This window comes from Channa argus, chromosome 12 (assembly GCF_033026475.1).
Source record: "Channa argus isolate prfri chromosome 12, Channa argus male v1.0, whole genome shotgun sequence".
Lineage (NCBI taxonomy): Eukaryota > Metazoa > Chordata > Actinopteri > Anabantiformes > Channidae > Channa > Channa argus.
Genome location: NC_090208.1, coordinates 1,546,802 through 1,560,052, shown reverse-complemented (window position 1 = coordinate 1,560,052; position 13,251 = coordinate 1,546,802). Strand labels below are relative to the sequence as shown.

At 40.3% G+C, this 13,251-nt stretch overlaps 2 protein-coding genes across 4 annotated transcripts in view; one reads left to right on the top strand and one right to left on the bottom strand.

Moving 5' to 3' along the window:
• Positions 1–13,251, bottom strand: part of LOC137136945 (contactin-6-like) — a 145,786-nt gene that overhangs the window by 99,694 nt on the left and 32,841 nt on the right. For 2 of the 3 annotated variants that reach the window (XM_067522758.1, XM_067522756.1), the window contains exon 6: positions 984–1,307. In XM_067522758.1, coding sequence (XP_067378859.1) covers positions 984–1,307 — 324 coding nt within the window. Of the gene's footprint in view, positions 1–983; positions 1,308–8,221; positions 8,600–12,546; positions 12,658–13,251 lie in introns of all 3 variants that reach the window. The other variant, XM_067522757.1, reaches the window with a different exon arrangement.
• On the top strand, positions 2,989–12,697 carry LOC137136959 (uncharacterized). The gene is made up of 2 exons (XM_067522775.1): positions 2,989–4,113; positions 12,565–12,697. The coding sequence occupies exon 1, from the start codon at positions 3,192–3,194 to the stop codon at positions 4,047–4,049; it is 858 nt and encodes a 285-aa protein (XP_067378876.1). The 5' UTR covers positions 2,989–3,191; the 3' UTR covers positions 4,050–4,113; positions 12,565–12,697.

Sequence of the window (13,251 nt, the reverse complement as noted above, 5' to 3'; positions counted from 1 at the left end):
TCTTTGGCGTCTGACCAATCAACAGCAGAACTGACTCTTTGTTCCCTTTGTTTCAGCATTTTCTAATATGCATTCATCTCTACACTTGTGAAACATCATTTCAATGCTTCCAGCAGGTCTGAGCCACACAGTGATGTGACCCTTCATGTGTGTTGGCTTTGCTAGTCAACAAGCTCAAGTAATGGCAGCTGCAGCAGGTGAAGAAAGGTAATAATAGCTCAGTGAACTGTCAGACATGTCCCCTCGTCTCTGTGTGCAGACATCACAATAAAGGAGAGGACACATAGCATTAGCCAGCTGTTAACAGCTGCTGCGTGACCATTGTCTGGATGAGTTCAGGGACAGTACAGGGTGAACGAGTTCAGAGTCCTCTATGCAGTTACTTGTGTTAGATGTTATTCTGTTATTCTTTACAGCATTTACAATATGGAAAATGATAGCAGGCTTGTCACTGATGTTTTTCTTTAGCAATGTGGCTCATTAGGCCCTAGATCCTGGGGCAGAACACATCGTGATTAATGCAGCTGTATCTGAAATATGTTTTGTCTGGAGTTGATGTAGACAGAAAACAAAGGATTAAAATCACAAATCATGCAGAACATTTGGGAAAATGGCCACATCACCCAGCTCTAAAGTAATTATCACCTCAGATCATTTGCTTTTCTTTTTTGGCCTTTCGGGTTATCACGTACGTTCAGGGTCGTCATAGCGGATCATTTTGTCTACATGTTGATTTGGCACCATTTTTTTTAACGCCTGATGTCCTTCCTGATACAACCCTCCCTTATTTCTACCGGGCTTGGGACCGGCACTGCACGGCTGGGGATGGGCTGTTGGGGGTTCAGTGTCTTGTCCAGGGACACTCCAACATGTGGTTGTGAAGAATGGGGCGCAAACCTCTGACCCTATGGTCAGTAGGTTACTAACTGCACCACTGCCGCCCCTAATTAGTTTACTTTGCATAAAGAGTTTTAAAGACTGACCTCTGACCTGCAGCTCAACTTCTTTCTTCATCAGAATGTTTCTCTCCCTGTAGATGGTGCAGGTGTAAATTCCTTTGTCTTTGGCTGTGGGGTGTTTCAGGGTCAGACTGAGGTCTCCAGGTTTCAGCAGGTTTCTCTTCATCTCTGTTCGACCTTTGTAAAACAAGAACTGTTCTTCAGGCTGGTCAGAGCCGTTCTGATACACATGGACCTTCCTGTACATCTTGTCCCTCCACTCCACTGTGGCGTCTTCAGGCAGGTGAACTGTGGTTTTACAGGGCAGCTGGACAGACTCCACCCCTGAATCCACCTCCACCTGTGGGACTGAGAGGACAACAAAGCTCATCATCATGTTGACAGACAGCAGCAGCAGCTCAGACACATTTTCTTTGAGTGGATGAAGTGAAAACATGTTTGGTTCCAGTCTGAAATGTCTCCATGTCTCCATGTAACAGAGACAGTGTTGTCTTTGTCTTCAGTCCCTCAGTTTGGTTGTTAAACCTTTATTTCCTGTCTCTGACAGAGAATCACTGTCCCATCATCTGACTTCACTAACACTCAGTAAATGATATGAAGTCAAACACGTTTGTTTCCTATCAGTGAAAGTTACAAACTAAATGTTGACAGGATCCAGGTTTTACTGAGGATCTAAAGTTGATATTTCAGAAAGCAGTTTTGACAAACCATGAGAGAGAAACTGTTTTCAGTTCAGTGAACTTTATTTTTCTCATTCTGAGTTTCTCATTCTGAGTTAATCAGCAGATCTCAGATTGTGTGAGTCACCATAGCAACAGCTGAATAAAGAGGTGAGCTGTTGTTGAATTCTGTGCTGATAAAAATCATTGTGATATTAAAGCTCATTAAACAGTGAAAAAGTCTGAGTTGGAAAAAAGTGGCTGGGACACAAAGATTCAGGATCTGGGACAATAAAGTAAATCACCTCAGAAACATGGTTCCAACTCTAACATGTTAACAACGTGTTCATGCTGACAGCTGATCTACAATCATTGTTATGAATATTTGTATGATTTGATTTTGAATAGTCATCTATGAGAGTCATCTTCAGTTATATCTGAAAAACTCCATGTGATACTGTTATGAAACTTACAGCTGCCCCATGATGACATGTTTCACATGTTACAGTTTAACTAGGGTTGACAGTTGAATGTCTTTTAAATTTTGCATTAGTGTAGATTCTACATTATTCAGTGCTTCAGTTCTGACAGCAGCAATGGGAGCATAGCACCACCTCTTGGAGAGTTTTGATGCTGCAATTGTAAAATAACTAGGTAGCATCTGTTTTCACTTCTATATTGTTCAATGCCTTTAATCCTCCTATTTTTTTCTCCAAGTGCTTTTGCTTTTCAAATTTTCAGAGCTTCCAATCTTGCACCAGCGAAGGTTGGGAGCAGCTGCCTTTCAGCAATCACGCGCATTTTCTTCAGGAAATGTCCATTGTAGTTCTTCTAAAACTTCACTGATTCTATGTGGAGACTTATGATGAATAAATTCCCACTCAGTGTAAAGTTTCTTGGGCTCAAACTAAGTCAGTCTAATCCAATAGTCCTGCAGTAAATTCAGTTTGTGTTCACACTCAGAGGAGTTGATTCAGTTTTTTGTGCTGCTGTTGAACTGTTTGTAATAAATATTAGAAGAATATTCCCATAAAGCTGGAAATAGAAATACATTTTGTTTTCATAAACAAATCAGACTAAACAACATGCTTCTATGTCTGAACAGATAAACTTAGTATTTGTATTTGAAAACAGTTTTAGTCTTTGGGATCTTTGTTTTTTTTTTTAATACACATTATTTCAATCATCAGGACAAAATCTATTCACACAGCATTATAACACACAATCAACAACAATCAAAATGCAACAGTCTTGAATACTACCCGATTCAGTGTTGGGTGGATTCTTGGCCTACGTCACTTCCGTAGTTTCCAAATGTCGGTCTGTTCAAACTGTGTGCACGTTTTCATGCAGTTGCAAGAAACCATCAAACTTTTGGAAAACGAACTAAGCAAAAAAATGAACTGATCTTGGGGTTTTCCAACGTTGCCACCACACAAGGGAAGCACCTCGCAGCTCTTAATACCTCGAGCTACATGGAACAGTTTCTATCCACCCAGCTGTTTGTTCAGTGACCCAGGACACCGATGTCACGCTGCCGTGGTCTGGCCCTGTTGCTACTGCTGGAATAGCGATGCCAACCCGCGGCCTTCTGGCCCTGTCGGACGACCAACGGCCTGTCCCGACACGGGCCTGCTCCTCGCCGCTGACACAGGAGGCCTGGATCCCGGCTAAAAGGAGACATCGGACTACACCTGCTGCAGCTAATCTTGTCAACCAGTCCATTGGACCACCTTCCCCGGTCCAGATGGATAACCGTTTCACTGTTCTTGAAGAGCTGGAAAGTCCGACTTCCCCGGTGGTGGTTCCCTGTGACTCCCTGCCCCGTGAGATACCACACGGCTCCACCTCCCGCGGGCAGCGCGGTCGGGGCCTGCTGCTGGGGCCTCGCCAGACCAGACGTGCCACCGCCACCAACACCATGCCTCCAGAGAGGAATCCACATGCTCCTCCTCGGGGCACCTCTCCACCGCACCGTCCTCCCGGTCCGACCATGCTAATTATTGGCGACTCCATCGTTAGAGAAGTCCGCTTAAAATCAGCTAAAACGTTTTGCTTTCCTGGAGCCGCAGTCACTGACATAGCGGAGAAAATTCCAAACCTGATTGAAAAACATACTACAGCAACAAAAGTAGTGATACATGTTGGCACAAATGACACCAAACGCCAACAGTCTGAGTTGGTGAAACGTGACTTTGTGTCATTTTTCAACTCACTGGAGAGTTTCCACGACAGACGGTTCTTCATCAGTTCCCACGCTGGGTCGCAGTGTTGGCTGGTTCTCCAGACTCCTCAGCCTGCACACATGGCTTCAACCACAAGAACCGCACACGGACTGACATTGATAATTTCAATCTTTTCTGGGATTGTCCTCAGTACTTCAAGCAAGATGGACTGCACCCGAACTTCTGAGATCACGGATGTTTACTGAGAACATTGTCCACAGCATCTCAGTCTCCTGCATCCTCTGCTCCAACACCCGACAGCATCCACAGGTATAAACAGTCCGAGATACTTATAGAATCTGACGTTACCAACAGACAAAATGCACCTGTTATGGATTCTAATTTTTCACCCAGAGAATTTTATTATTTTAATGGTATGATCTTAACAACACTGCTCTTTGCCCCATAGAGACTATGTCTGAACCACGACCACCTAAACTTTTTAAACCAAAAATGAACACAAGGGGAGTTAATCATAAAAACCTAATACAAGTTAAGACTCATGCTCATACTGAACCAAAACCCCAAAACTTTCATTATAGTGGGTGACTTTAACATTCATGTAGATGCTGACAGTAACTGCCTGAGCACTGCGTTTAATTCATTATTAGATTCAATTGGTTTTTCCCAAAATGTAAATAAACCCACTCACTGTTTCAGTCACACGTTAGACCTTGTCCTTACGTATGGAATTGAAGCTGATAATTTAATAGTATTTCCTCATAATTCTCTTCTGTCTGACCATTTTCTAATAACATTTGAATTTACAATAACTGACTATACAGCAGTTAGGAAAAAATTCCACTATAGCAGATGCTTAAGTGAAAAAGCTGTAAACAAATTTAAAGAAATTATTTCTTCATCTTTTTCATCACCATGCGTCAATACTATGGTGAGTAGCCATCTTACTCCTGTACAACTTGATTATTTAGTTAACGATTCTGCAGCCTCACTGCGTATGATACTAGATACAGTTGCCCTTCTGAAAAAGAAGGCAGTGAATCAGAGGAGCCGACCTCCATGGTACAATTCACAAATGCACAGCTTAAAGCAGGCGTCACGAAAATTAGAGAGGAAGTGTTGTTCCACTAATTTAGAAGAATCTCATTTAGCCTGGAAAAATAGTTTAAAAATGTACAAAAAGCTCTCAGTGATGCCAGAACAGCATATTATTCATCATTAATAGAAGAAAACAAGAACAACCCCCGGTTTCTGTTCAGCACTGTAGCCAGGCTGACTAAGAGCCATAGTTTTGTTGAGCCTAGTTTTCCCTTAACTCTGAGCAGCAATGACTTCATGACTTTCTTTATGAATAAAATTGTAGCTATTAGAGAAAGAATTCACCAGATCCTCTCCCCAAAAATTACAGATAGATCTTCATGTACAGCAGTGCTAGAGTCATTGATAAGGCCCCAATCCCTGTTAGACTGCTTTTTACCCATAGATCTCTCTGAGCTAACTTCAATTATTACCTCATCTAAACCAACAACCTGTCTGCTAGACCCTATTCCAACTAAGCTGCTCAAGGAAGCTTTACCCTTAATAGAAACATTCATATTAGATATCATAAATCTATCTTTAGAAACAGGCTATGTACCACAGGCCTATAAGGTAGCTGTAATTAAACCATTACTTAAAAAACCCTGTCTTGACCCAGGTGTTTTAGCCAATTACAGACCAATATCTAATCTCCCCTTTATTTCTAAAATAATTGAAAAAGTAGTCGCAAAACAATTATGTGATCACCTTCATAGGAATAATTTGTATGAAGACTTTCAGTCAGGATTTAGAGTTCATCATAGTACAGAAACAGCACTGGTAAAAGTCACCAACGATCTTCTCATGGCCTCAGATAATGGACTCATCTCTATACTTGTTCTGTTAGATCTTAGTGCTGCATTTGATACCATTGATCACAACATTTTATTACAGAGACTGGAACATGAAATTGGGATTAAAGGAACTGAACTAGGTTGGTTTAAATCTTATCTGTCTGATAGATTTCAATTTGTTCATGTTAATGATGAATCCTCCATGCACACAAAGGTTAGCTATGGAGTTCCACAAGGCTCTGTGTTAGGACCAATACTTTTTACTTTATATATGTCTCCTTTAGGCAAAATTATTATGAAACATTCTATAAACTTCCACTGCTATGCAGATGATACCCAGCTCTATTTTTCTGTGAAACAAGAAGATACTAACCAATTAGTCAAACTTGAAGCATGTCTAAAAGACATAAAGACCTGGATGTCCTACAATTTCCTACTTCTAAATTCAGACAAAACTGAAATCATCCTCTTTGGGCCTAAAAAGATGAGAAATGTGCTGTCTAAAAATATAGTTACATTAGATGACATAACTTTGGCCTCCAGTGCTGCTTTGAGGAACCTTGGAGTTATTTTTGACCCGGATTTGTCCTTTACCTCACATATAAAACAAATCTCTAGAACAGCCTTCTTCCACCTATGGAACATTGCCAAAATTAGGAGCATCCTGTCTCAAAGTGATGCCGAAAAACTGGTCCATGCGTTTGTTACCTCTAGGTTGGACTACTGTAATTCCCTACTTTCAGGATGCCCCAGTAACTAAAGAGTCTGCAATTCATCCAAAATGCTGCAGCAAGAGTGCTGACTGGAACTAGCAAGACAGATCATATTTCACCTTCACTAGCTTCTCTCCATTGGCTTCCCATTAAATCTAGACTAGAATTTAAAACCCTGCTTCTTACATATAAAGCTCTGAATGGTCAGGCTCCATCATATTTAGAAGACCTCATAGTTCTGTATCGCCCGATTAGACCACTTCAATCCCAAAATACTGGCCTACTTGTGGTTCCCAGAGTTTCCAAAAGTAGAATGGGAGGCAGAGCCTTTAGCTATCAAGCTCCTCTCTTGTGGAACCAGCTTCCAATCCAAATTCGGGGGGCAGACACCCTCTCTACTTTTAAGACTAGGCTTAAAACCTTCCTTTTTGAAAATGCTTATAGTTAAAACTGCTCACTCCACCTGAACTAGCTCCTACTTAAGATGCTATAGGTTTAGAGTGTTGGGGGACTCCTGCAAGTGCAATGAGCTCCTCTCCTCTTTTTCTCTATACATTTATTTGTCACCATTGTATGCTATTCATTTTGTGTCCTACCAACCTGTATAATGTTGTTGTTGCTTTTTTTGTTTTTTTCTTTTCTCTCTTCACTTTCCACTCACCCCAACCGGTCGAGGCAGATGGCTGCCCACCCTGAGCCTGGTTCTGCTGGAGGTTTCTTCCGTTAAAGGGAGTTTTTCCTCTCCACTGTTGCCTATGGCTTGTTCAAGGGGGAATTGTTGGGTTGCTTCTACATACTTGTGTATTCTGGACTTTATTCTGTAAAGTGCCTTGAGATGACTTTGTTGTAAATTGGCGCTATATAAATAAAGTTGAATTGAATTGAACTACAAACAAACAAACTTTGTGATCCCACCACTTCATATCCATAGATGTGTTAGTTAGATCTCAAACATCCTCCCAACTTTAAAATACTTTTCTACCTTATTGGTACTCAAATTGTTTGAGTGCTGCTTCTCATTCACCCATTCACACACACACACACACACTGATGGAGAAGCTGCTATTCAGCTGGCTCACACTCACTGGGAGCAGTGTCTTGCTAAAGGACACTTTGACATGGAGAAGCAGGGAATCAAACCCTGGGATTGGTGCAGGACTACTCCACTATACCTCCTGAGCCCCTCTGTGCATATAAATGTATTGTATATGTAAGTCACTTCTTACAAGCTACAAACTTAATTACTTAAAGTTAAAAAATTATTGGAACCAAGGACAAGCAGGCAGATTCTGTTAGAAACAAACCATTTGACTGATGCCAACATAGTTAGAAGCATCATAAGACGTGTTTGTCAAGAGTCAGAAAGGTTTCACTGCTGACTATTCATGTTAAAGATCAAACAATATCTGTTTTTCTAGGTTTATTTCTTCAAGATAAAACTTTAATAGTTTATCAATATTCTTATCAGTGTTCTTTTAAAAGCAATTAAACTCTAATCACTTCTGTTCATGGTCACTTCCATGGACAAGTGAAGGGTTTTTCACAAATAGGGCTAATAACTGTATTTATCAGTTCCATAACAATTCCACACCTTTTCTCTCTATTATGCTTATAAATAATCTCACTGTCCCATTTTGTATCTGAGGATTTTGCTCTTTAATGACCTGTTATGGTGGTGAATCATCAAATCTGAGCTCAGTTTTTCTGGAACTGAATCCAAACCTGCTTTGTGTTGTAGAGTCATAGAGCATCAAACTATGAAGCTGAAATTAAACCTGTGTTAAAATCTCTACAAACTGGAAGCAGTTCATGTAGCATAAAGACTGAACTCACCTTTGACCTGGAGAATCACATCTTTCTTCATCAGGATGTTTCCCTCTCTGTTGTAGACGGTGCAGGTGTAGATTCCTCTGTCTCTGTATGTGGGTTTTTTCAGGGTCAGACTGAGGTCTCCAGTTTTCAGCAGGTTTTTCTTCATCTCTGTTCGGTGTCTGTAAGAACTGTCCTGTTCTTCAGGTTTGTCAGAGTCTTTCTCAAACACATGAACCTTCTTGTCATTATTGTCTGTCCACTTCACTCTGACGTCTTCAGGCAACAACGGAGCTCTATGGCACAGACGAACCAGATAATCCAGGCTGCAGACTGACAGAACTGTGGTTCTGCAGGGCAGCTGGACAGACTCCACCCCTGAATCCACCTCCACCTGTTGGACTGAGAGAAAATCAGAATGATCAAAGAGCAGCAACAGACACCTTTGAATCAGTCTGATCCAAATGTAGACAGTGTGGATCTACAATGACAAATGTAGAATGTAACTCTGTTTGACATTATTACAGTTTGTATCTTTGAAACTACAGGTTATTTCTGCTTAACTCTACACACTGATACAAACCCTTAAACCAAACCACGAAAACATTACAAACACAACTTCACTAAACTCTTCAAACTCTTTAAAAACTGGTTTTATTGCTTCAGTACATTAACAAAGTCATGACTGAGTTAAACACATGAAACAACATTTACACACTGACAGTATAACTGTGCAGTTTGCAAGTCTGTGTTATATATGTAGTAAATAGAAATACACACTGTCATTCAAATCTATAAAATACAGATGTGTTTCTGCTCAGAATGTTCTGTTGTAGAAGGTGAGGGTTTGTTAACATCTACGAAACTGACATAATGTATCAATATGGGTAATCAATACTAATATTGATAATGTTTAGGGCAGTTTATAAAAATAAACTCTTGGTCTAATCTTAAAAAGCTGCTTCAGTCTGTAACTTGAGGAAAAGTTCAGCAGTTCAGCAGCTGGGTAAGAAGAGTTATGTGTCCATGTGCAAACAGAATCTTTTATCATATGGAGAAAATTGAGTGAAGCTTTCAAAGATAATGATACAATATCAGAAGTGTGGGGGTCTTTTACAAACATAAGAAACATTAAAACATTAAAAAAGAAGGCAGTAAATCAGCAGAGGTGATCTCCATGGTATAGTTCACAAACACGCAACTTAAAACAGGAAACACGAAAGTTAGAAAGGAAGTGGCGTTCCAGAAAGTTAGAAGAATCTCATTTAGCCTGGAAAAATAGTTTAAAAACGTACAAAAAAGCTCTCAGTGATGCCAGAACAGCATATTATTCATCATTAATAGAAGAAAACAAGAACAACCCCCGGTTTCTGTTCAGCACTGTAGCCAGGCTGACTAAGAGCCATAGTTCTGTTGAGCCTACTATTCCCTTAACTTTGAGCAGCAATGACTTCATGACCTTCTTTATGAATAAAATTGTAGCTATTAGAGAAAGTATTCACCAGATCCTCCCCCCAAATATTACAGATAGATCTTCATGTACAGCAGTGCTAGAATCATGGATAAGGCCCCACTCCCTGTTAGACTGCTTTTTACCCATAGATCTCTCTGAGCTAACTTCAATTATTACCTCATCTAAACCAACAACCTGTCTGCTAGACCCTATTCCAACTAAGCTGCTCAAGGAAGCTTTACCCTTAATAGATACGTTCATATTAGATATCATCAATCTATCTTTAGAAACAGGCTATGTACCACAGGCCTATAAGGTAGCTGTAATTAAACCATTACTTAAAAAACCCTGTCTTGACCCAGGTGTTTTAGCCAATTACAGACCAATATCTAATCTCCCCTTTATTTCTAAAATAATTGAAAAAGTAGTCGCAAAACAATTATGTGATCACCTTCATAGGAATAATTTGTATGAAGACTTTCAGTCAGGATTTAGAGTTCATCATAGTACAGAAACAGCACTGGTAAAAGTCACCAACGATCTTCTCATGGCCTCAGATAATGGACTCATCTCTATACTTGTTCTGTTAGATCTTAGTGCCGCATTTGATACCATTGATCATAACATTTTATTACAGAGACTGGAACATGAAATTGGAATTACAGGAACTGCACTCGGTTGGTTTAAATCCTATCTGTCTGATAGATTTCAATTTGTTCATGTTAATGATGAATCCTCCATGCACACAAAGGTTAGCTATGGAGTTGCACAAGGCTCTGTGTTAGGACCAATACTTTTTACTTTATATATGTCTCCTTTAGGCAACATTATTAGAAAACACTCCATAAATTTCCACTGTTATGCTGATGATACCCAGCTATATTTATCTATGGAACCAGATGAAAATAATCAGTTAATAAAGCTTCAAGCCAACAAGACATAAAGGCCTGGATGTCCCACAATTTTTTACTTTTAAACTCAGACAAAACTGAAGTCATAGTATTTGGGCCCAAAAATATCAGAGATATGATGTCCAACCATATTGTTACCCTAGATGGCATAAGTCTGGCCTCCAGTACTACTGCAAGGAACCTTGGAGTTATTTTTGATCAGGATCTGTCCTTTAAGTCACATATAAAACAAATCTCTAGAACAGCCTTCTTCCACCTACAGAACATTGCCAAAATTAGGAGCATACTGTCTCAAAGTGATGCCGAAAAACTGGTCCATGCATTTGTTACTTCTAGGTTGGACTACTGTAATTCCCTACTTTCAGGATGCCCCAGTAACTCCCTAAAGAGCCTGCAATTAATCCAAAATGCTGCAGCAAGAGTGCTGACTGGAACTAGCAAGAGAGATCATATTTCACCTTCACTAGCTTCTCTCCATTGGCTTCCCATTAAATTTAGAATAGAATTTAAAACCCTGCTTCTTACATATAAAGCTCTGAATGGTCAGGCTCCATCATATATAGAAGACCTCATAGCACCATATCATCCCAGTAGACCACTTCAATCTCAGAATGCAGGCCTACTTGTGGTTCCCAGAATTTCCAAAAGTAGAATGGGAGGTAGAGCCTTTAGCTATCAAGCTCCTCTCTTGTGGAACCAGCTCCCAGTTCAGATTCGGGAAGCAGACACCCTCTCTACTTTTAAGTCTAAGCTTAAAACCTTCCTCTTTAATAAAGCATATAGTTAGTTATAGTTATGCTGCCATAGGCTTAGACTGCTGGGGGACCCACCCCCCAATGCACTGAGCTCCTTTCCTCCTCTTGACCATCTCTGCTCTCCTCTCACCCCGCAATTCTCACCACTGTATGTCATTAACTCTGTGTGCTCTCTCCCGTAGTTGTCTTTGTCTTCCTCTGTCCCCCTCTCTCTGTCCCTTTCTGCAGGTGTCCCCCGGCTTTGAAGCTGTGTGTCTTCCAGCGTGCAGCTACTGGTCCTACCAATCTGCCCGATGTTTTGTTGTTGCTTTTTGTTGCTCTGTTCTTTTCTCTCTCGCCTTTCCACTCACCCCAACCGGTCGAGGCAGATGGCCGTCCACCCTGAGCCTGGTTCTGCTGGAGGTTTCTTCCGTTAAAGGGAGTTTTTCCTCTCCACTGTTGCCTATGGCTTGCTCCAGGGGGAATTGTTGGGTTCTCTTTATATATCTTTATAATCTTGACTTTATTCTGTAAAGTGCCCTGAGATGACTTTGTTGTGAATTGGCGCTATATAAATAAAGTTGAATTGAATTGAATTGAATAAGTGTACACACACACTCACACTTTCACACTGGTGGACAGTTCAATGTTCTCATGTGTTTGCTAAAACACACGGTCGTGTCTTTAACTGCAGCTTTTCAGGATAAATCTATTTGTATTTAGATTGAGGAGCAAACCCTCAGCTTCATAGTTATTAACATATTAACATTAATTTTACCTACTTCATATTAAACAACTACAGTTTGCGGAAGCTGAGAATCCAGCTGTGTTGTAACGTTGCTGCACTTCTTCACTCTTCAGCTAAACATCCTTATATAATGTAAATAAATAAAAATGCTACAACACTTATTACATCACATGTTCATGATGACAGGATGCTGCATCACTGTGTCTGACAGTTTTCCAGACAGAAGCTGCAAACAGGTCTATTCCCTCCCAGATAAATATGTAGATATTGTCGTCTTTTAAAAAAGAACTGAAAGTTAAAGTCTCAAGTTTGTTGTATTTCTCTCTCTACATTCTCATTCTCTCCTTCAAAGGAAGAATATCTCATCATGAACAGCAGGTGTAATAACTATGTTCTGCCAGCACCTGCTTTCTGACTTGGAGAATCTCTTCTTCACTCTGCTGTTAGAGCAGGTGGAGCAGTTTATCTGAATCACTACTTTACTACTCACACATGACACTTACCTTCTATTCTGTCTTTAGACCAGCGATACCAGGTGAAGCCAACAACAGCCAGGACCAACAATGGAACCAGGACACCTGCAAGAACTTTGGTCCACACTGGAGGAGGAGGTTCTGTAGTGAACACAAACACAAACAACAATGTGACCTGAAAATGATCCAACATTAAACAGATTTTTGATGAACTGACAACAAACTACTGTTTCCTGACCTGAGTCTACTTGATATATGACTTGATCCTGACTCAGTCTGAGACTTATTTCAATCAAATTGTTCTGGTGTTGATGAATTCTTGACTTTTTGGTTTTTGGTTTAATGATGTGACTGTTGGTTCAGGACATACAGATTTATGACTTTAAATGAAATTAGATTCAAATTGCACTGAAAATTAAACTTAAATATGTATGTATAAATTCCAGAAGCTGATTTTTCTGGTAGAAACAGGTTTAGATTTGACATTTGTAACAATACAAACACATGAACACAGCAACACAATCTCAATCTCGCAGAGCTTAAGATGTTGAGGTTCTCTTTGGGAGTGACGAGGATGGACAGGATCAGGAATGAGGACATCAGAGGGACAGATCATGTTAGATGTGTTGGAGATAAAGTCAGAGAGGACAGATTGAGGTGGTTTGGACATGTTCAGAGGAGAAACTGTGAATATATCGGTAGAAGGATGCTGAGGTTGGAGCTGCCAGGCAGGAG

Bases quoted from the DNA above. Each gene is read 5' to 3' on its own strand.
- LOC137136959 (XM_067522775.1), top strand. From the start codon at position 3,192: ATGCCAACCCGCGGCCTTCTGGCCCTGTCGGACGACCAACGGCCTGTC.